Source organism: Schistocerca gregaria, chromosome 6 (genome assembly GCF_023897955.1).
Source record: "Schistocerca gregaria isolate iqSchGreg1 chromosome 6, iqSchGreg1.2, whole genome shotgun sequence".
Taxonomy (NCBI): domain Eukaryota; kingdom Metazoa; phylum Arthropoda; class Insecta; order Orthoptera; family Acrididae; genus Schistocerca; species Schistocerca gregaria.
Window position 1 is genome coordinate 138453175 of NC_064925.1, and position 24354 is coordinate 138477528.

Here is a 24354-nt window from a genome sequence, read left to right on the forward strand (position 1 = left end):
ACAAATTCCATGACAGAAGAAAATGATTCGTTTCCATATGAAAGGAACTGCAAGTTTACAGCAAGTGGATTCGCAATTGTAAACCAAGTCGTAAGAAATACCACTGACGTCTGTCACCGTTTCCATTTGCCAGATGCACTCCACTTTGCTAGTGATTTTCGCTTCTATTTTTACACATAAATGTGTAAACTTTTCATGGCTCTAGATTCCCGTCCAAAAGCACGTAAGCTATCTTATTTGCAACAAGTAACTCATCAAAAGTTTAAATTCAGTGACAATGAGATGAGACGTTTATCTTCGATTGGAAGATAATATAGGATAGAAACGATATTCACAGTGTTACAACAATACATAACAGCATCACAAGAGTTAGCATACAGCAGAAACATGACATCCTGAGTTTTTTTTTACTGTGTACACACAATCTGATCAGAAGTATCTGAACACTCATATAATGGAGACTGTCGCGCCAGTATATATGGAGTATTGTATTGTCAGTAGAGAACCAAGAACAGCAGAATGTGTGTCAAATGTGCTCAGTGACTTCCATCGTGGGCTTTATGTCACTTGAGCAACAAATACATTAGGGATATTTCACACCTTTACTAGTTGCTCTGGTCCATTGTTAGTGATGTGACGAAGTGTAAACGCCTAGAAATAACCAAAGTAAAATCACCACCAGGTAGACGTCACGTGCTGACGGACAGGGCTTGTCGCCCACTGCGGAGGGTGGTCGTGAAAAAAAAAAGCAAAAAACACGAAATCAGCGAAAGTAATCGCCTTTGAGTTGCAAAGTGCGTTCAGACGTCCGTCCTCCACAATGACGATGCGTAAGGAATTAGAACAGCAGGCTAGCAGCTCCTATATGCCCGATCTTCCTGTATTTAATGGTACACGAAGTTTGAAGTGGTGTAAAAGGCGATACCACTGTGCTGCAAAAGTCTGGAAGCGATTGATTTGGTGTGAAACCCTGCGGCAAATCAATGAAAGGATTGGGGTTGGGCGAATGCCTGGACAATGTTTCCTGCCATCGTGTATAATGTCAAAAGTGGAGTACGAAGGTAGTGTTGCTATGGAAGGCAGTTTTTGTGGTTAGGGTGTGGTCCCATTATAACGCTTAAAGAAACGCTAAATCCAGAAGAATACCAACACATTTAACAGCATTAGGTACTGCGCACAGTAGAGAAACAATTCGGAAGGGAAGCTATGATTGATTATCAGCATCACAGCGTACCCTGAGGAAGCATCTATGGGACAATGATTTGCGGACAACAGCATTCCAGAAAAACTGACCGATACCGAGTCCGAACCACAACCCAATCGAACACTTTTGGGAAGTGTTTGGACGTCAATTTTTCTACAGACTCCAGCTTCTGGTTGACTAGATTCTCTGGTTTTGGCTTTAAGAATGCGCTGCCATTTGTTCACAGACATTCAGACGCCACTGGAAGTGTTCCCACTCCAGTTCAAGCCATCTTTAAGGTTAATGGTGGACCCCTTACGCTGACTTCCATTAATAGGCGTCCGGATACTTCTGATCAGATGGTGTAGGCTCTATTCTGTATCAGCGTGTCATACGCTGTCTGAAGCGTTGGTTTCATCCTCGTAAATCCACTGCCGAGCTACTGTGAATGATGGACTAACCGCAACAGCTATGTCGGTAAAGTTGTGTTCTGAACTTTATAAAATTGATGCTGTTTTGAGTTGAAGCGCTTCGCGCCAGAATAAATGACATACGTTTAAAAAACAGTTATACATCGACAATTGCTTCTTAAGTTTGCTTGTCTGCATCATGAGAGAATGCCTCCGAAACAGATGTTAGACAAACGCAGTAATGACAGGTACGCGAGGATCCCAACTTCAGATGTGTTTGCTGAAGAATGTTGCGTATACGGCTAAGATCGTAAAACCAAAGATCTTCGCCCTGGAAGGACCCTGTACATCAGTAACGAAGTTAAAGACTGTGCGTTTGCTGCTTTGAAACCGGATCATTTATAAATATTTAATCCCTTAGTGTTCTAAGTCGTTTAAGGAGCATGTGCAAATTGTTGACACTTGCTACCGTCTGCCTGAGCTCTATCGAGGGAAAAGCCTTTAAGGTAAACGACCGTTCAAGTGTACTTTTTCATCGATCACGATGTCATGAATGATGGAGCACATGTTTGATAAGAGGCCACTTAACATTTCTAAATGTACAATTCGTAAGTCTTTCGCGACCCTGAGCTGACAGGGCAAACACGCTAATTCCCAGTTTGTGATTCTTTGAGGTCAGTCTCTAACGTGTTGGAGACTACTGACCACAGCCGTGTCTAGCTGCCCCAACCAGGCTGGCTTTTCGAAAATCATAGTTTCATAACTGAATGCAAAAAAGTTGACGTTTTATGTGAAATAATGAAACCTGGTGCACGTATTTTTTCTTCACAGCTTACGAACTCCTGCAGCGTACTCTAAACAACCTTGCCAACATGTGGGCCGGACCACATGCTGCCTACGTTCTTTCTACTGGGAAGCCTTTACACCACCTCCATTAAGTTTTGATCTCCATACGATTTCCATACTTCTGGTGTCTTGGAGAAAGACACTCGCGGCCGTCTGTTTTCTTCGTAACAAGAATGGCACGACTCGCCAGAATCAAGCCGCGAAAGTATCCAAGAAAAATCCCATTGAGTGATAAATGTACTAACCGTTTTGGCGATTACTTTTGGAATAACGAACGGGCTACTTACTTTTTTCGATCTGTCTCATTTGGCTATCCCTTACACAAAATGCTTCACTGAATCATTTTGTTCTAAAAAATTTAGACAGTTTTTACGCACGGCCATACAAAGAAACATATTACAATGTGGACACCGCCGTTTCTTTTGAGCACAGTTTCCCCTTCTAGCCGTTGCTAACATCGTAGCACTTTCAGATGTGTGTGACAAGTTTTTCCTCAGTAGGACTTATCTTTCCGGCGAAGCCTCTCCCATTAAGTCTGCTCAGTCTAAGAAATGGGAAGACTCGGGTGCCGTCTGCTTGATTAATTGTCGCTGCCCGTGTCGTCCTCACGTTCCGTCCACAATGTGCTACGAGACAGCTGTATCGTATTGTCCAGTCACAAATCCTTACAGCTGTATCGTATTGTCCAGTCACAAATCCTAATTAAGATCTATGAGAAAGTATTTTTCGCGAAAGCACCACAGCAGAAGAAAATCTCGAACTCTGGAAAACAAACGAGCTACAGTGTGAACCGGACGAACTTAATTCAGCAAGAATATTTTAGGTTGTATATACCCAGATAACAGTACGGTTAACAAGATTCAGTGCGATACGAGTGTACGTAGGCCTCTATTCTTTATCAGTTGCCATGGCCCATATTCTATATATTCGTTTGAAATCTATAACCTGCGCTCAAATGACTGCGACGAAGCCACGACTATCAAGAATTCGTTTTTTCTTATGGAGGATGTCCTTTCAGAGGATCTGTACTGCGCCTTAAGGTAACTCTCCCAATTTCGGTGCTGTGTGAATATAGTTGCATTTACTATTTTGTATGATCTCTAATTCCTGACTTCTCCATGGATGTTAAAATGAATTAAGGGAATATGGAAAGTGTGTGTAATTTACTATTAGAGCAGCGCCAACACAGACTTAAGATGATTCCACAGGTGACAGACACGTGACAGCCGGAATAGATGAATCAGTCAAGATAGAACGCACGACGAAGTCCTGGTCAAACGAACATTCCAAGACAACCACGACATGTAGAACTAAAATGTTTAGTCCTAGTAAAGCTTGCTCGTATTTGCTCGACTAGTGGTACGTTTGTATCAAGTTCATTTTATTGTGAACCATTTAAGAAAAACACACTATGGAAAGAACCAAGGCCATGCAAATTATACGGTGATTCGAATTTGTTAGAAAACTGGGAGCATTCAACTGCCAGCTACTCGATACGCATGCATTTCTGTTTATGATACATTAACTGCTTTTTCATGTACTGTTTAACCTTGAAGCTCAAAAACTAACGAAAAAATTTATAGTAGATGATAGACTGAGGCGAATTGCTGGGGGAACACTCATAATTAATGTTCAGATAGAAACAATGGACTTCTACCGTGTGAAAATGTTTCAAACTAAAGTCAATGAACCAAACAGTAGTAATCAACTTTTTTTTTTGCAGAAATAATGCTGGACGACTGCCTCAACTTATTTATATATTAGAGCTCTGAGCTCCTGTAAATTTAACTATAGCTGCATCTTACGAATGCAAGACTAAAGTTTTTCGAAATGAAAATCGAAGTTTTCAGTACGGGGAAGGGCAAGAGCATTACAGCTTGTATCAGCAGTAGTAGCAGAATCCAGTCGGTAGACTGGCTTTATGCAGCTCTTGGTGCTAGTGTATCCCGTACCAACAACCGCTTCACCTCTGTAACTACTCCAACCTAAATCCATTTGAAACAACTTTCTGCAGTAAAGCCTTCGTTTCCCCTCTACAATTTCCAGCTCTCCCACTTCCCGCCATCACCGAAGTTAATTACTACTCGTCTTCAGATTTGCCCTATAAAGTACTGCCTTTTTTGGAAGTCAAGCTTCCCCATTACGTTAGTTTTTCGCCGATTCGATTCTGGACCGTAAAACAGGTATTCTGTAACAACCTTGTTAGGTATAAACATAGTTCCTCTTAGTCGCTCGCCATAACATTTGAGAATTTGTACCGGACTGGGACTCGAACCCGGATGTCCCGCTTATCGCCTTTACTACTACGACTATCCGTACACGCATCCCAGACCGACCCAAAGCTCGCAATAAGCGGGAAATCGGGGTTCGAGTTCGAAATTCACTACATTCCATTAAAACTTTTTTGTTGATATTTGTCTTAATTTCTTATCAAGACACTATTCATTCCCTTTAACTGCTCTTAAGTCCACTGCCGTCTGTGACAGATTTACCGTATCAGCAAACCTCTTTTGCTCCTGTAATTTCTTATTCGAACTACTACTATGTTTCCTTTAACGCTTGCTAAATGTACATATTAAGTAACCTGGTGGGAAAATGCTTACATTTCTGACCCACTCCATTATCTGCGTCATTTACCATGGCAAAGGGCGTTGTATTCACAAAAACTGATGATCGATGTTTGCTTCGTGTTTTGACAAAAGCAAGCGAAAAAAGTGACAGCGGAACCGCTTTGTTCAATGTAACTTCCATAGAACTACTGAATACAACACTAAAAGTGAACTTTGGCAATTTCTGTAATGAATAATAAAGGGCAGTTCAGTAATTCCCCATTGAAGCTTATACTAGTAGTAATTTCTTTGTAATGCTCCTACAATCTTATCACCAGGTGTGGTTACTCGAACCAAATGAAGCCGTTTGATGTATACAGCGCATCCGCATATTCAGGTCAGAACGACGGTTGGCATAGGTTCTGGATATGAGAGTATATTTTAATTCCAGCTGTTCTTCTTAACGGTCACATGCATACGTTGCCGTTCTCAAATGTTGCCGCGGAGACCAGGAGGAGTGAGCGAGGGGGGGATCACGAGGAGAGAAAACCAGTTCGTATCGTAACCTGGTAACTGCAATTTTCCAGAGTAAATCGTTATCTGCGTACGTGGCTGATAACTTGTTTAATCACTCACACACATAGTTCCATTTCAATGCAACATGTGCGCGCGGACAATCACTACATAACGACGGGCTGAATGTTATCTCTGAACGACAATGTAACAAAATCCTCTACTAGAACGTGTCACTCTTGCTACCGAGGGAGCTTCAGGAACGTATTTTCTTGGTAACTTTTATTAAAGGCAAGACGGTTTTATTGGAAGAATAGTACACACAAATTCTACCCGTCCACTTTTACGACCTATCAAACAGTGATTCATACTGAGTATTTTAGAGTAACTACGTTAACTGAAATACCGAAGTAAGAGCGCTGGTGCTTCTTACAGCATTACTGTGAAGCTCCGAACGAAACTTACCTCTCGCCCACCGGTGCCGTTCGCGCCATCTGTTAGCACACTGAGCAATCACAACTTGCCTACCTTTCGATCAGAGTTCTCCGCGATATACAAACAGTTTACATGTATTGAGTGGTACTGTACGAACCGTAAATCTACAGGGAAGCTTAGCATGTCTTTCCTCCAGTTACTCCTCGACGTTAGACGCCTTTTCCTCACAGGCAAGTGTGCTGTGAATGCATGAACAAATGAGTAACATATTCGGACTAATAACAAGCAATTCGTAATGTGTAGTGTCAGATAACTGTATGCGCTGACTTATCAACAAACAGCCATTTCGTTAAGTAGCAGCACGTTGACGCCTGAAATGTTCCAGAAATGGTAGCTTGTTTTTAACCACTCCCCACCCTTTTGTCTTCAAAATTGAACAATTTCACATATTTTACAATTTCATTTGTTTATGTGGTTCACCTGGGGTCTGCAATGTGAGATACAGCACAAGAGAAGCTCAAAAATTTACATTAAGAACGTGATAGTGAACAAGAAACATGTTTTTGGTTGACTGGAGAATTGACAGTACATGGAAGAAATCAGGCACAGAAGCTGGACTTATAAGATTGTTCAAAGCACAGAGGAGGAAGAATCTTTGTTATTAAACAAAATGACGGCCAATCAGTTTTCCAGATTAATAAGCTTTCCTCTGTAAGACAACTGCCTTCCTATACGAGGATACTATGAACTAAGTTACTTAAAATTTAAGCTGCTGTTTTCTGGAAAGATTTGGGAACAGTTGTTACTGAAGTTTGGAACGATAATGCTGGCAAACTATTTAAAATTATCTTTCACTTTTTAACATATTAAATTATTAACATCGATATTTTCTTCCAGCATCAGTACTGGGGAAAGTTCCCAATACTGTGTTCTATTTGTGTATCATATCACTACTATAGCTTCAGTAATGAATTCACACGTTACTGTCGTCACTTAAAAAATCAACAAACAAGGTTATCTTGAAATGTGACAACACAAAAGCTGAAGAAGCTATTTTATTACCAAATTATGTAGTCTGATGTGTGTAACATGCTTATCAGTAAGTTCATTTCCATCATTAAAATAATAAAATAGTTAAACTATTAATTGCAACGCACCAGTAAAATAACTAAATTTAAAATTAGTAGGTGTTATGGTAGTTTAAGTATGTTACAACGAAACTTTATAGTTAACGACACTGGAAAGCAAGTCCAAGACAATGTATGTTACTTTATTACATTACCTTTTGGATGAAGTCTGTCTGGCTTAAACCATGCGTCTGGAAGAGAAGTGAAGATAACTGTTAGCGAAAAGATTTTATGATACAGAAAGATTAAAAGAAGAATTAGTTGCATCTACAGGAATGCACTGAGGGCACTATCGAATGCTTCAACAGTGTCTCATGAGCACAATTTATCCAATTTCACCGTTCTAAGTAAGTAGGCCCCTCAGTGCATTCAACACAACAGGATAAAGCAGGTTTAGTATTAAAAGCTTTTAGCCTCAAATGCACACGAAAATAATCATGCATAGCATATATACAGACGTTTATTTACAATATTAAAGAGCCAGTTTGAAAGAAGACAAAAGTACTCTCAGTTAAATGCCCTGCAAACTTACTTCTAAACACACCTCATTACATTTACAACAGGTTTTTAAATTATCTAGAATAGCACACGGCTTATTTCACTACACATCCTAAGTATAACTGATCCCACAACAGTAGCATTACTGTATCCATAATCTGGCCACATGCTCACGATTTGGAGAAACAGATGGAGGAAATTTTAACTTTGACACATCTGCACCAGGCCAACCGTATACGAGAAACTAGGTGAATGTCCATGAACAAAGCGATAATTTGTACGGTACAGAGTATCTAACACTTATCAGTCCCATGTGAAACAATAGTGCTTACTCAGCGGTGGGTGAGTAAATTTTTAGAGATAAAACCAGTATGTGCGTGAGGCATTTTTCTTGTCGGCGAGTTGTTCAACGAAACAGACGACTCAATACTAGGAGTGCAACCAGCAGTAACATTCACAATTTGTAATCATGCCATTGTAGCTAACCTCAGCCACGTCCATCTTAGTCATCTATACTTTCTAAACAATAACTTCATCCAAGACACTCCTTAATAACGTGAACGACACAGTAAGAAAGAAGCACAAACTCTGTGCAAAACCAACTACTGTTTTACTTGACAGCCTCTTATATGCTAAGCAGAAAACAAAATTACGTAGAACGCCGTGAACCAGTATGGTCTGCTTACTTCGACCAGGAAAGAGAACTACTCCAAACTGAAAACAAACCTCCGAAAACATGCCATGGTTAAAGAGCGTAACAAGCTCATACAGAAGTGACCGTATTTATACTATAGACTAAAAACGTGAACAGTTAAGCAGCGATGGGAACCATAGTCCCAAATTGACTAAGGAAAAACGCCCGCAAAATTTTTTTCAATCGGCCAACTTCAAATCGTTCCAAAACTTATCAGCGTAGTATTTTGGACATCGGGCGAGATTTGTTCGCGCGTACGTGCAATTTATGGATCGCTCAATAGTTTATTTTGAAGAGGAAGCAAGTGTGTGCCCTCTACTTATAAAATTAGAAATGGGCAAAATATTGCCTAGATGGAACAATAAGACCAAGCTAAGTAAAATATCAGTTCAGTGGGTCTTAGAGTGAAATCACACATACAAAAATTCTGTTATGTATTTCATCTGCTGTGTCATGTAACTTGCAATTATTTTACCTCATATGCCAATCAGAATGTCTTCTCCTATTTACAAAGTTTTTATTTACTTGATATATTAATCGAGGAAGGCTATCAATCATTGCTCTCAGGCGTTTCATTGGCTACGTTTAATTCAATCAACGAATACGACCAATGAATATGCGGCCGGTCATGACAAACTATGTACGACCACCTTGGTCACTGACTATTACCCGATAATTGTGTGCGTTGCTCGTGATTTCAGTATCAGCCGATTTTGATGATGAACGTAATCTAACACTACGCAACAGAACTACATTTTGACGCCTAATCTCTCTGCGGAGCAACGTAGACGAGGACGGAAGACCTATTTCTATTAGATGGATTCATCTTAACACAAGCAACAATATTCAGGGAAAGTATATAATAAAAATACTTGACTCCTACAATGTAACACTGTTAATTTATAAGGCGTTATGTCGCACCATTACGATACCCGCTGACCCATCTCGCCTGTTTTAAACAATTTTTCCTTTTCTTTTTCAATGTAGACGGAGGGACGGAGGGAGGGAGAGCTAACTTAAGACATCTACAGTTTGATCGGTAACATCTTCCAGGTTGTGTTCAACAATATGAAATTGTCATTCTGACACATTCACTCTTCAGCAGTGTTCGCTATGTTTGAAACTTCGCAACTGTGTCCAGACCGCGACTTGCACCAGGAACTTTGCTTTTTCACAGGTACTCGGGTTGAGAGGCATGCCTGTACAGTTCATTCAACAAGTGAACAAGATTCAGTATTCGAGTCACGCTTCAGCACAAAATTTTTGATCTGGCAGCATATTGTATGAAATTGAATTATTCCAACAAACTAATGTGGTTTCGAAATGAAATGTAAAACACGCTATTAGAACGACTATTCGCGCGAATGGTGGCAACTGATTCGTTATTTTGTTAAGGAATGAAGGCCAGCAATATTCCACAGTACGACAAAAGCGACACTTAAAAATGTGTCCGCTTAATTTTCAGCTGTGTTATAACAGAATCCCACACTGATGCGCCATAAATAACGAACTCTGCTGCATTACATCAAACTGTCAGGTAGCAGTAACGTTGGCTGCAGTGGCTACAGCCGCAGTCCCATTGATTTTCACTCCCTGCGGTCGCGATGCACGTGAATAGTTAAGTTTTTGCTCCGCTGCTTTCCGAAACACACTGGAGTGGCTGATACACCTCTAAAAACAGTAAGCGCCAGAGACCAGCAAAACCGTTCGTCATGCCTTATAAAAACTACGAAAAATGCGCGCGCGCGCGCGCGTGTGTGTGTGTGTGTGTGTGTGTGTGTGTGTGTGTGTGTGTGTGTCTCCATCACAACACATTCTGAAGTTAATGAACGCGATTACAAATGCAGACTGAAATACATTGTTCTCAACCAATATGTGAAAATAGTGAACAATCGAGAGCAGGTAATAAAACACGGCGTAGAGCGTGGCTAGAGTCTATAAAACTTAATGAACGCAACGTTGCTACTTTCTATCCCTACCGACTCTCTCTCAACGATTTCTCACTACTACTCTCATCAAACAAGGAAGATCATTGTGCCAGGGCCTAACAATATTCGCTGTCGTCCCTGCATGTGTGCCATTTATTTCTCTACGAATATATAAGTTATATTTAGTTACCCGACAGGAAGTTAGGCCTTTCACTCCATACTTTTTCGTGTCGAGAAGTTCTTGAGTCTGACAATGCAGTGGCGTCAGTTACGGATTCAATTTGCTTCTTTCTTTAGTAACAGGTACAAAATATCTTGTCTCACGGGCCCAGCAGCCAGTGAACTTGCCAAGTGGCAACGAACGCTGAGTATCGACCAAACTTACTGGCTAGGGAGTGTTTTGTATCGGGTGCTCAACAACTGACAGGCCTCATTGTATACAGGGTGTTACAAAAAGGTACGGCCAATTTTTCAGGAAACATCCCTCACACACACAGAAAGAAAATATGCTATGTGGACCTGTGTCCGGAAACGCTTACTTCCCATGTTAGAGCTCATTTTATTACTTCTCTTCGAATCACATTAGTCATGGAATGGAAACACACAGCAACAGAACGTACCAGCGTGACTTCAAACACTTTGTTACAGGAAATGTTCAAACTGTACTCCGTTAGCGAGGATACATGCAACCACCTTCCGTCGCATGGAATCCCTGATGCGCTGATCTAGTCCTGGAGAATGGCGTATTGTATCACAGCCGTCCGCAATACGAGCACGAAGAGTCTCTACATTTGGTACCGGGGTTGCGTAGACAAGAGCTTTCAAATGCCCCCATAAATGAAAGACGGTTGAGGTCAGGAGAGCGTGGAGGCCATGGAATTGGTCCGCCTTTACCAATCCATCGGTCTCCGAATCTGTCGTTGAGAAGCGTACGAACACTTCGACTGAAATGTGCAGGAGCTCCATCCAGCATGAACCGTATGTTGTGTCGTACTTGTAAAGGCACATGTTCTAGCAGCACAGGCAGAGTATCCAGTATGAAATCATGGCGGTGAATCGAAGAAGTAAAGTACATACTGACGAAACTAAAATGTGCTCTAACACGGAAATTAAGAGTTTGCGGGCACATGTCCACATAACATCTTTTCTTTGTGTGTGAGGAATGTTTCCTAAAAGTTTGGCCGTACCTTTTTGTAACACCCTGTACAGTTGACAACGAGGAGTTTGGTAAAGACGTCACACGGGCCGTGGCATTCAACGCGCCGTTTCAACGTGCTTCTGTACGTGTGCCTCACCCTGTGAACGAGACCGCAGCGCGCTCCAGCGGCAGTTGGCTGTACCTGGCTACCAAATCGCACAATTTGTTTACGAAATGGACGGGTGTAAAATTTGTATGTTTACGCTATTAAAACGCACATTTCCTCCCTCGCCCATATGATAGTCGTTTTGTTCCGTCTCTAGGAAACTCAACTAAGAACATGATGTAAGGCGAAACGAAAGTTTCATGTCCAGTCTGTAAGGACATTCAGCTTATTAGAAGATCCATTGCAAACAGCAAGATAAAATTTACTATAATCTCGAACAGAATTTAATTATTTCATCATTTACACTTTACAGTAATACCCTAAGGTCATTCTTACTTTACCACTGCTTCTCTACAATAGCACAATCTTAAGAACATGGGAAACAAGACTTTAAACAAATTGCGAACTATCTTAAAGCATGTAATGGAAGCTCTTTTTTACATAAAGCCAATCCAACGAACAATACATAGAGTGCACTTATATTTACATCACATCGGATATTACGGAACTAACTTCAATTAAAGCAGTGACAGAAACCGCGATGGAGAATAAAAAACATTTCTTGAAATTAGCAAGACGCGAACGAGCTACACCCTGCACACATCAATTACGTAACGTTACGTCTATTATTCTATATTATGTCTTGCAGGATTTAATTGCCGATACGTTATTAACTGCCAATAACAGTACACCGCACGAAGAACACTTCCTGATGGATCTTTAACATGCCGTCAAGGCGTTGGCACGTTGGTGCCCGCTGTAGCATTAAGCCGCCCCTCGTAAAGCGCGCATCCAAGATAGCGCGCGCGGGGGGTTGCAGTCATGTACCAAACATAATAAAGTATATTTCTGATGTACGAAATTATTATTATTATTATTATTATTATTATTATTATTATTATTATTATTATTATTATTATTATTATTATTATTACTTAGTGGAGGGGGGCGGGGCGGTGAGGATAACGAAGTAGGTGGTATGCGGGAATACAGAACGCGCATCGGTTCCCAGCTCAGGTAGTAAATGGACTTTGCGGCCCGAAGACGACAAAAGATTTCGCCACAACGCCGGAGGGAAGTCTTCCTACGATACTCCTCGCAGCAGACCGCATAGCTAAGCGACCGAGTTCTGCCGAGCAGCCGAACCAACGGCCATCACGATATAAAAATTGTTTTACGATTTGGTTCGGCTTTAAATATGTTTTCTATCCACACCCAAAATGCCGCCCCGACGAAGTCCGTAATATTCGGCCCTAGGCGAGCTTACAGAAGACGCGATTTTTCATATTAAAATTCTTTACAACAAACATATTTCCCGCGTATTATTACACAAGATAGCACCAACAACGTGTTTCTGACACTGCCAATGTGCTGGCGTTTTGGACGGCATAAGTTCTTGTTGTTGTGGTCTTGAGTCCTGAGACTGGTTTGATGCAGCTCTCCATGCTACTCTATCCTGTGCAAGCTTCATCATCTCCCAGTACTTACTGCAACCAAAATCCCTCTGAATCTGCTTAGTGTATTCATCTCTTTGTCTCCCTCTACGATTTTTACCCTCCACGCTGTCCTCCCATACTAAATTGGTGATATCTCGATGTTTCAGAACATGTCCTACCAACCGATCCCATCTTCTAGTCAAGTTTTGCCACAAGCTCCTCTTCTCCCCAATTCTATTCAATACCTCATTAGTTATGTGATCTACCCATCTATCTTCAGCATCCTTCTGTAGCACCACATTTCGAAAGCTTCTATTCTCTTCTTGTCTGAACTACTCATTGTTTATGTTTCACTTCCATACATGGCTACACTCCATACAAATACTTTCCGAAGCGACTTCCTGACAAATCTATACTCGATGTTAACGAATTTCTCTTCTTCAGAAACGAGGACACTCATCATAAAAACCACTGAACATGGACTTCAACTGAAATCCAATAGCGTGTCTCCCAATATTGTAAATTAGTACTGGAAAGATAGTTTGCACGTGACGTAGGTGGCGTTTTTAGACCCCATTCGTCTACGTACAATTGCGCGTTCAGGATACCTGACACGCTTGATATTTCTCAGCACATTTGGTAAGATTCCGCAGCGTGCTTTTTCCACGCTGTGGTGTCAGGAACTAGGCACGCTCTACGTTGACGTTCGAATGCACTGTCCCTGTAACGACGGCTGTACGTTTCCCTTTGACACCAGTTACATTGAAGAGAACGTTCTGAATGCGTAAAATTGTGTGTGTCAAACATGGGGATGCCCTACTGTAAGTATGTAAAATGCAGTTATAGCATGGCGCACAGAAACCTGTACGCCAACATAATTGCAAAACAGTGTGCTCATGCCGTAGAAGGTGGTCAGGCGTTAGGAAACTAAGCAAATTCTCAGATGATAGGTTTTTCTTAATTAAAGTTGCTTTTAAGTTTTCCAGAGCCAGATAAAATTTTATAGTCCTAATGGATCTTTTGTATCTTCAATGAATTTTCTTCCCGAACGTCAAAGGGACTGTGACATACATATCCAGACATTTCTAAGATAGCAACACGTCGTCAGCATAATGCACACGATGTTAATTTCTTTGCGCATTCGGTGTTACAGTGCGACTAACTAGAGTCAACGACAGTAATTTGGATCGAGCAAGCACAGTCTTGGGTCAAGTAGTGTGAGCAACTTTAACTGAAACAGATACTGTTATCTGGAATTGTGTGTCACTGCGACTAACTAGAGTCAACGACAGTAATTTGGATCGAGCAAGCACAGTCTTGGGTAAAGTAGTGTGAGCAACTTTAACTGAAACAGATACTGTTATCTGGAATTGTGTGTCACACCTGGCATTACACAACTTGAGGAAATTTCACATTATCTCCATCACCAAAAATATTCTGCCGACATTCTATTTTACATACTACTGTGCTTTTGTTCGAAATTTTTATTGCTGACAGACGACGTAACGTTCGATTGTCGTCAGAAGATACCGTGCACCTGCAGCTGAGAAATCATTCTACCAATACAGTTTAACCTCTACATCAAGGGAGCACAAGGGATCAGGATTTTTTTTTGTTTTAGATGTTTCTTACTTTTTGACGTTCAGATATGGCTTTCTTATTTCTAGAAGTTCTCCTTAACCCAGCGTCACCAAATGCATCTGGTGGGTGGGTGGGGGGGACAGGACAAGGAATTTGGAAGTAATAACCTAGAAAGGAATAATTTTTCATGATACATACGTTTTTACTTTGAGCTTTCACAGCTTCCTACTTTCGTAATTTTAAATGTTTTTGAAGCTATGGATTCTGAAAGTATTATGTGGATTACACTATTAGAATTGAGAAATCATCAGTCCACTGTTTAAACACAACTTGATCGGTCTATTTTCTCCCCCCCCCCCTACAAACCCTTTTTTTTATAAACAGCGAACCGTCATCTGAAGTGGTCTGTATCCCCAGTTTAGTAGCTAATCAGAGTCATGAGCCTTTCCCTTCAACAATCATCCTCTTCTATCGCAGCACTTGTCTTGCATGACCATCAGCTAAACCAAATTCAGCAAGCACCTTCACGATACGACGCCTTCCGAGCCCACGAACAAGACAATGCCCGGACATCAACTTCCTGAATAAGTATGAGGAAATTGAGCTCTAAATAATCAGCCTTTTAAGATTTTGGAGCACTGAAGTATAATACATTTTGCAATTTAAACCTTCCCCCCGTTAACTGCATATTGCTGTTCTGCTTTACTTTTATTTCAATTCCGTAATTACTTTCATCAAATCGAGACAGTAACATTGAATTATTTTGTAAGAAAATTTTTATTAACAACCACATCAAAATCAAAATTTAATGTGCATATGCGAAATGTTTTATTATACGAAAAACTATTTGAAGAATATTGCATTGTTCAATCACTATAAGAAGAAAACTATTTCTTTTATGTTTTGCATTTTGTGCCAAAGTTGCAATTATTGTGAACATCTGGACAAGCCAGCAATTACCCTCACTATGAACACACCCATGCTGGCCCGCCTACCAGACCAATAGTCGTTAATCCAATGCGCGGATTCAGTCCGTGTCTTGTTAACCTCCCTGTCTCATCAGCTAGGGAGCATATCAGGCACATCGCATGGGTACTGCGGGAAACGATGTTGCCATTTCAAGCATCGTGATTATAATCTGCAACTTGATACATGATAACATCACAGTAATTGTAAACCCAAGTCCTGGTTCATCAACACATCGTGCATAATGTGCTCCAATTACACCAATACGAGTGTCTCAGCCGGTAATGTTCCTGATTTCAAATGTCCAAGTATTTAAAGTAGTTCAGAAGAGAAAGCCCTTTTGCGTTCTGCACATTTGTATGCAGCTGCTACGAAAATGATGAACACAAACTTCTGCACGTTCTTTAATTACCAAGAATCTTTATCATGGACGATTTTTGGATCCAATACTATCAACCAAAAATAAGGGAGCGAGTAACGATTGGCACCATTCCTTACACATACGAAAGAAATTGCGATAATATCTGAGTGGGGAATGTTACGCTGATCCTTTGAGACAAATATGGCGTCAGCATGCAGTATTACGTATCACGACGGCCACTTACTACCATATCACACGACGGCAAACCGATTTCTATCAAACCCACACTACTAATAAGTCCATCCAAAATCACTGCAATATGTCACTGCACGGCCGCCTTCTGGCCCATCTAACAGTTTTAACTACCATATGCCTGAAGTTTGAGCGACTTCCGCAACCATCGTACTCCCTGACCTTCATTCGTAGAACTGCTTCCCCTTATTACGACCACCCTAAAGAACTCTTGGCGGCAGTAAGTTTCAGTATGACAACATACGGCAGGGAGCATGTAAGTGGTCGGGGCGACCCCGTAATTCCCTTGTGTGCAATCTGTGTCACTATGAAGAGGAAGGCATCAGACGCGGCCAATCCTGAAACGAAAGACTAAGATTTTGGCCCGACATCCACCTCTCTTTTTAGAAAACCAGCCCTGAAGTTCGTAACTCGCAATCGACTCAAAGTTGACGGGATAGATAGGTAACCGAAAATTGAGCATTTATCAGCATGTTCTATAAATCGGCAAAAGAAGCTTCTGCAACTGCCGCTGCCGTCGCAACCGAGACATCTGGGCAGGGAGCAGAGACTGCTCGATTTCCAAAGGCATTCTGCAGATTTTTTACATTTGTATTTTCCGAATCTAAACTGCTAGGAATAGAGGGTTTAATAAGTAAATGAATCAGAAACAAAGTAGGCAATACTCTCAAACGAATTGGTTTAGTAAAGAAATAAAATGTGTACCCTCGTTGTTTGAAAAAATTCCGAGGAAGACTGCTGCGAATTCTTAACGAGGGACCACCGACAGCCGATCACGCGACGCTTCTTTCTAGATGGGCGTGGGACAGAGCTCTATTTCGAGGCTTCAAAATCGCCATGTGCAGCTGGAAACGTGGCGGAAATGACCCAACCGAGCGGATGGGACGACTCATGGCGTGAGTCATGATCAACTGAACTGTAGCAACGATAGTGGCTAGGTCATCGTATGCGTGATACGCATCAGTACTAAATTCCGGAAAAGAAATATTTTAAATGTAAACCAAGTCTGCTTTCCGTCGAACCTTCAGAAAGAAGGTAATTGCGGGGAGATTATATTGATCAGATGTTTTTCTTGGCGCGAGTGTATTTGCTTAGTAAGCTTCATGTAAGTGTCTTTCACGTGCTTGTTCGAAGGAAAGTGTGAGAACCGTTGTAAGGCGACCATGATTCACGTTTTACTTCTTTACTAATCCAAGTTGTTTGAGAACTCTCTTCGCCTACCTTATTATTCCTTTACTTACCTTAGTAACACTCCCTACTCCTACCAATCTGGGAAGGAATATAGGTTCTCTCCTCCTCCTCTGCCAGATACCTCAGTCACTATGCCAGCGTCGCTTTCGTCGTACCGCGTTGACCTTGTAGGTACATTAAGCGGCAGTCTGAACTTTCCTTCCTTGATTTCCACGAAAATTGAGGTTTACGGATACACACGTTGAAAATGCTCAATTACATATCGATTCCGTCCATTTTAATTCAACTGCGCGTCATGAACTTCAGGGGTGGTTTCCTAAAAACGCGGGCACGTTGTGCCAAAATATTTTAATTGAATTTTAGGTTTACACAAGCGACCTACTCAAAATGAATCTGAACTGTTGGCCGTGTCCGAAGCCTTCTCCTTAAAGGTGGGCGCTGGCGTCAAAAAGCCTTCGAAGTGCGATCACATACCTGTTCAGATATATCATGGTTTTTTTCTAGATGAATGTATGGACGTGTCTGTCGATTTCTGTAAGAAACATGAAATTAACCAGGATACTTATCTACACAGTTTTGGTTCTCGCTAACGAAACCTCTCTGCGAACTTGGGAGGAAGCGTTCAATCCCAGCTCACTGGTAAACACCTTAGAAAGACGCGATTCACTCCATAGCCGCTTAGGCCCTGGAGTAGTGCCTGGCTTTCACCGTGGACAAAAACCAAAACCATTATCAAAGCCGCCTAAACATCCCGGCCAACTTGAGGCCAATTCGTGTTATCTGAAACCACCGTAATGCACATTACACCAGCAAACTATGGCCATTCGGTTCATCTGGCGCAGGAAGTTCATGACCTGAGCGGACGCCTCGAGCCCACTACCAGCTGCTGAACCCTCCACCAGCATTATGGAACACAGTTGCTGGAGTATGTCGCCGTAATTCATGGGCCAGGTTTCGAGGGACAGTGCGAGCCAATGCTATTTTGTGACAAACTCTATATAAATCACAAAATTTATAAACAAAGTAAACTACAGATTTACTAGAACGCGGTAATTGTGATGGAACACACAATAACGGTATAGGGAAGTTAACAGGCGAGAGGAACTCATTAACATCCACAGGGAAATCTTTCAAGTTGGATTTGAATACTTTGAGTCTGTCAGTTTCATTTCTTCAGGAAGGCTACTGTATATGAAACCTGCTGGATGGTGTACGTATTTCTGTGCACTTCTTAAGAGATGACTGGAAGTTTAGTTTTTTTTCTGAATGAGTCAATATAGTCAAGTATAAATCCCCTGACTGAGCAAGTACAGGAAAGGCAGAGTCAAACATTGAGATACACGAACAACGGCGTACACGAAGTTCGCGAACTGTCACAGCAGATCAGCCCGAGCGTCATTATGTACGGCAAGAATATTCTTGAGTGCACGGAGTTGATCTTAACTATAATACGGGAGATAATAGTGGGAACATAAGCGAAGTACATAAGACGTCACATTTCAGCAACAAACAGTTGATATTGTTGTAATGAAGACAGCATTAACGTGGTAGACTGTGACGCTGTCCAGAATCCTGTACTGTGACTAGAACGCCACATGGGAAGCGACGTCCCACAATCCAACTGCAGCTAAGTCACAGGCGTTTCCTTCCTCTCCTTTTTCTCTCAAAACATTTCAGGGAGACAGTAGCATCCTTTGAAAAAGATGCTTGACTGTCTCTCAACCATCAGGACCAGGCACTCTCACCAAAAAAGAAAAATCATGGCGCGTGAGGGACACACCTCAGAGCTCCAGATGCAACACGACTAAATCTGCTGGCATGATAAACAGCACCCGATGAATAAAGGAATGGTAACCATAAAGAAGCAAACTTGATACACTTATTTACGAAAATTGCAGCACCTCTAAGTAATATCCTAAAACACTTCAAAATCAGATTAGCAGAACAGTAGGACCATAGGAACTCTAAGATTGCAGAGAGAGATGGCGTCCACATAGGCCCAGAAATGTCTTGTGTATCTGGACAGATAACGCAAAACTGTCAGAGAGAGAGAGAGAGAGAGAGAGAGAGAGAGAGAGAGAGAGAGTCGTACAGAGGCAAGCCGACCACACAAAGTGACCACAGGGCGGGATGACAGCCTTCTTGTCAGCATGATCTCAACCAAAAGAACCGCTTTGCCAACAGTGTTGGCTCGATGTTTGACTATTGTAATGTGCGTAGACATGTCTACGCCCACAGTAGGATGCTGCTTGCTGAAGTCTGGACCGGTGGCGCGCAAGGCAATGGGTCGGCTTCCAGTGACCAGACACCACCACTACCTCAGACCGAATTGGGCACGTGACATCGTCCTGCCATGCAAATTAAGAAAATGTAGTGCTTTTTGGAAGAATCACATACTAACTTGTCCTACGCTGACGGCCGCGTACGTGTTATATGCTACCATGGCGAACACAGGACGGAATGCATAGTTTTACGGCCTAGCGGGCAAACGCCAAGAGTTACGATTTTGGAATGCCATTATTATATCTTGCCTCTGAAGTACCGAGGGGAATCTGAATTGCAGCCACTATATGAAGGACTTTTTGGAGTCTGACACGCTTGCAGGCACCTCCACATATATCTGAACAGGACAAAGCCAGTCCACATGTGGCGAGGAATGTGGACTCGTGTGGCAGTGGAAGTGCATGTTCTGTAATTCTGATCATTTGTATGTAGTTACATCCCTAATCCGTGGAATAAATTTTATTTGAATCACATCTCCTATTGTGTGTTGCAATTTTCACGAACAGCAGTGTATTTGTGCACCGAACAAAAGGGGAAAAGCAGAAGGCTGCGGACTTCAGGACACTGAGGCCAGACTGCTTGCTTGCGCACGCCGGTCCTGTTCCGCATTCGCTAGCAACCCAACCCCATGGGCGGCGCCTGGCGCGGGCAGCGGCAATCGATCCCGCCGACGCGACGCCCGGAACGAACGGGAAAGTCCACTGCCTCACCTCTACCTCCGCTTCCTCCCTATCACTCTGACATTTCACTTTTTGATTCCAGCTGACACTCTACGCTACTGCTGTAGAGTTTTCCTGCTTTTACTATAGTCTAACCGAAATATGGTGCTGTGAAAGAGCATCGCACTGAGGTACCCATCGCCTCCATCTATATCAGTATCCGGCAAATCAGCTTATGGTGTGTAACGGAGAGTGCTTTTGATAATACTATCCGATCCCCCTCCCTCCCTGTTACAATCGCGAATGGCGCGTGGAAAGAATGATTGCCGGAAAACCTCTGTATTAGCTCTATTTTCTCGTTCTGGTAATTTTGCGATGCATGTCGAAGTCATATGTTGTCAGACTCTTCCTGGAACGTACTTTTTCGGGTTTAGCACCTTACGACGAAACGCACTGCTCTTCGTTGGCTCTTGTCTCTTCTACTAGTCGCACGTGGTAACTGCTACACAATCATGAACAAGAATCAATCGAACAAGTGTTTTCTAAGCAATTTCTCTCGTGGGTTCTCTTCTTTACGTTTTGTCCTCTGAGTCAGTCCGTCATCTTTTCCTACTATTTGTTTTACATGGTCATTTCAATTAAGGTCGTTTAATATTTTCCTACTCCTAGGTGTTTTACGGGGTATACTTCTGCAGCAATTTGTTGGTTCGGTTGGAGAAGAGTAAAGGGACCAAGCTAAAGGGTCGTCACTCCCTTCAGCAATTTGTCGTCAATGGTGTAGTTTTACCCAAGGGATTTTCTTCTATATATGCGCAATATGTTACATTCATTCACGTTAAACTTCTAGTGCCAGTCCCTGCACCATTCATCGATCCCCTGCAGGTCCTTTTGCCGATCACCACAGTCTTCTGGCGTTGCTACCTTCTTGCAGACACCCGAGTATTCTGCGAATCGCTTTATGGAACATCCACAACTTGCTGCTAGATTCTTGGAGTGTGTTTTAGAGTGTAACGGTACCGCCACACTTCCTTAGGGTATTCCCAAAATTACCTTTACATCTGTCGATTTTGTTCCGTTAAGAGCGACATTTTAAGTTCTGTTTGCAGGTAAGTCTAATTAGTCGCAAATCTGGTCCGATACTAGGTAAGCTCTTATTTTTTCAAATATGTCTCATTCCTTCCGGAAGTCTAGGAACAGTATCAAAGAGAGCGCTGACGTCTATAGCAATGCTAATCTCACGGAGGAATACAGCGTGCTGAGTTTCGCAACATCTGTTCGCAAAATCCATGTTTATTTTTACGGAGATTTTTCGTTCTGCAAAAACTTAAAAATACGTGAATATGAAACACATTCTATAATTCTACAACGATTCACAGCGATATAGATCTGTAATTACGTCCATTTGTCCTACGATCCCAACTGAAAACGGGAATGACTTGTGCTTTTCTAGATAAACTCCTGCTAGAATGTGAGCAATTTCTTTGCATAGCCGTTTTAGAATCTTACATGTACATCTCATGTGGTGCTGATGCCTTTCCACTACTAAGCTCTTTTTCTACTATACGATCGGTTATCCCGACAGCAGCCATTTTGACGTTCGAACGATGATTGAAAGGAAGGACCGTACTATTGTCCTCCCTGGTGCAATTATTTAGGAAGAATTAATTCAGTATTTCGGTCTTCTGTCATCTTCCGTTTCGGTGTCAGTGTGGTCCCTGAGTAACAGATTTTTTCGATCCACTTACTGTTTTTCGTGAGACCAAATCCTGTTAGGATTTTTAGTTACGTAGGTTGGCAAAACCTTACTTTGAAAGACACTAAACATTTCTCTCACTACCCTCTTCACGTTTATTTTTGCTTCATTCAGCTTTTGTTTTGTCAGTTTTCGACATTTCTTGAATTTGTAATGAAGCAGTCGTGGCAATGACAAGGAATCGACAAGCTTACTAGCTAGCCTCAAATACTATGACCATAATGGCTACCAGTGGAAGGCCCAACTTCAACATTTTTATTATTTACAACGCAACCTATTTCGAAGCTATGTGACCCAACTTAAACCAATGATTTATAAATACTTTCCCCCATACTCATATTTGCTATTTAAATTTACGAAAATCAGCAGATTTTGTCTTACATAATTTCGATAGGAATTTTTTACAAATCCATTCTTTGAAGTGACGAGGAGTTAGGACAATACGGTTTCAGAAGTTTATTTTTGGCATGGTACAACCGGAAAAAAAATTACGGGTATGTGCAATGCCATTAGACCATTTCTCACCTCATACTTTGTATCACTTCATTTCCATGCACACTACAGTGTTTCTGGAGGATGTTTTCTTGGTGGGATGGGGTTACAAACCTAATAACGGCTGGAAACGATTGTTTATAAAAATACTGAAATAAATCTATTTTGTTATACACCACTAACTATATCGATTTCTCAGCTGTCCAATGGTATACAACATGTCAAGCCATCTATTAACGGAGACCGACTCTGCCCGTCTCGCAGCCGACAATTTAATAACGGACTTAAAACCTTCGACCAGCTGTGAGCCGGTTGCAGAAGCCAATGGGTTAAAGAAGCTCTGTGGAAGTACGCCTAACCCTAGCAACTAGCACGGTTCCAGCCTTCATAAACATGAACAAAAATGCCTACAAATTCCTTGGAAGTTCAGTCCAGTCTTGTCAGAGAGAACTATCGTGATCACTAGAAACCGACTACTCTTACTTAGCGACCAAGTCCGTGTGCGCGATTTTCACCTGCAACACCTCTGTCTCCATGTCAGAACACCGAACAGATAGGTAGCCACCCCAAGTGACATCACGATAATATGTGAACATTGTCTCTGGCTTTGGTAATGACTCAATCCAGCGAAGAACAGTACATCACAAGCTTCTACAGACGTAACATTGAGGGAACCCACTGATCAATGAATAGATCCCACAGAACTACCAAATTGTGGCTAAGTTGACGGTTACGTTTCACTCGCTTTCCAATGAGTCGAAAATATTCTCTGTGGGATTAAGATTGCGTAACTAGCGCAAAGTCGACGTATAATAAGATACCAGAGTTTTTATCAAACCAAGAATCCATCGAGCAGGGATGTGTACACACCTGTTATCTCTTAGGACTGGAGTGTCCAAAGCATAATCAATATCGGTAGGTTGCACAAAGGTCACAGAGAACGTTGAACTAAACCTCCATGTTCACTGCAACCTTAGTGAGTGGATCAAAATTACGGTACGAAAGACGCCCCAAAACATCAGAGAATGATCTCCAGCGTGAACTACGAGAGCTATTCAGAAAGTACGCAACGATCGGTAGCGAAATAAACTACAGCGACAATCTAAACTTATTTGCAACAGTTACGTACACCTTCCAGCTACGTCTCTACATAGTCGCTGCTCCGATTAGAAAGTCGTCGAGCGCTGTACCAACTGTTCAACACTCGTCTTGGAAGGCAGCCTCCTGTGCTTTTCGACAGATTAGATTAGATTAGATTAATACTTGTTCCATAGATCATGAATACGACACTTCGTAATGATGTGGAACGTGTCAGGTTAATAAAAGATGTCTGTACAAGAAATTACATTACACAAAATATTGCATGACACTAATGATTAAGTTTTTTTTTATATCTAAAAATTCATCCAATGAGTAGAAGGAGTTGTCATCTAGAAATTCTTTTAATTTATTTTTAAATGTTAGTTGGCTATCTGTCAGGCTTTTGATGCTGTTTGGTAGGTGCCCAAAGACACTTGTGGCAGCATAATTTACCCCTTTCTGTGCCAAAGTCAGATTTAACCCTGCATAGTGAAGATCATCCTTTCTCCTGGTGTTATAGCTATGCACACTGCTATTACTTTTGAATTGGGTTGGATTATTATCAACAAATTTCACAAGGGAATATATATACTGTGAGGTTACTGTGAGGATTCCTAGATCCTTAAATAGATGTCTGCAGGATGACTGTGGGTGGACGCCAGCAATTATTCTGATTACACGTTTTTGAGCAATGAATACTTTTCTACTCAACGATGAATTACCCCAGAATATGATGCCATACGAAAGCAGTGAATGAAAGTAGGCATAGTAAGCTAATTTACTGAGATTCTTATCACCAAAATTTGCAATAAC

The 24354-nt window shown here is 41.6% G+C and overlaps 1 protein-coding gene across 2 annotated transcripts in view; it reads right to left on the minus strand.

Moving 5' to 3' along the window:
• LOC126278060 (reticulon-4-like) overlaps positions 1-24354 on the minus strand; it is a 339771-nt gene that overhangs the window by 41529 nt on the left and 273888 nt on the right. Inside the window, exon 2 of one of the 2 annotated variants that reach the window (XM_049977879.1) lies at positions 7219-7254. The exons of the other annotated variant lie outside the window; for it this stretch is intronic. Within the exon in view, the coding sequence (XP_049833836.1) occupies positions 7219-7254 (36 nt within the window). The remainder of the gene's footprint in view (positions 1-7218; positions 7255-24354) is intronic. 2 annotated transcript variants of the gene reach the window in all.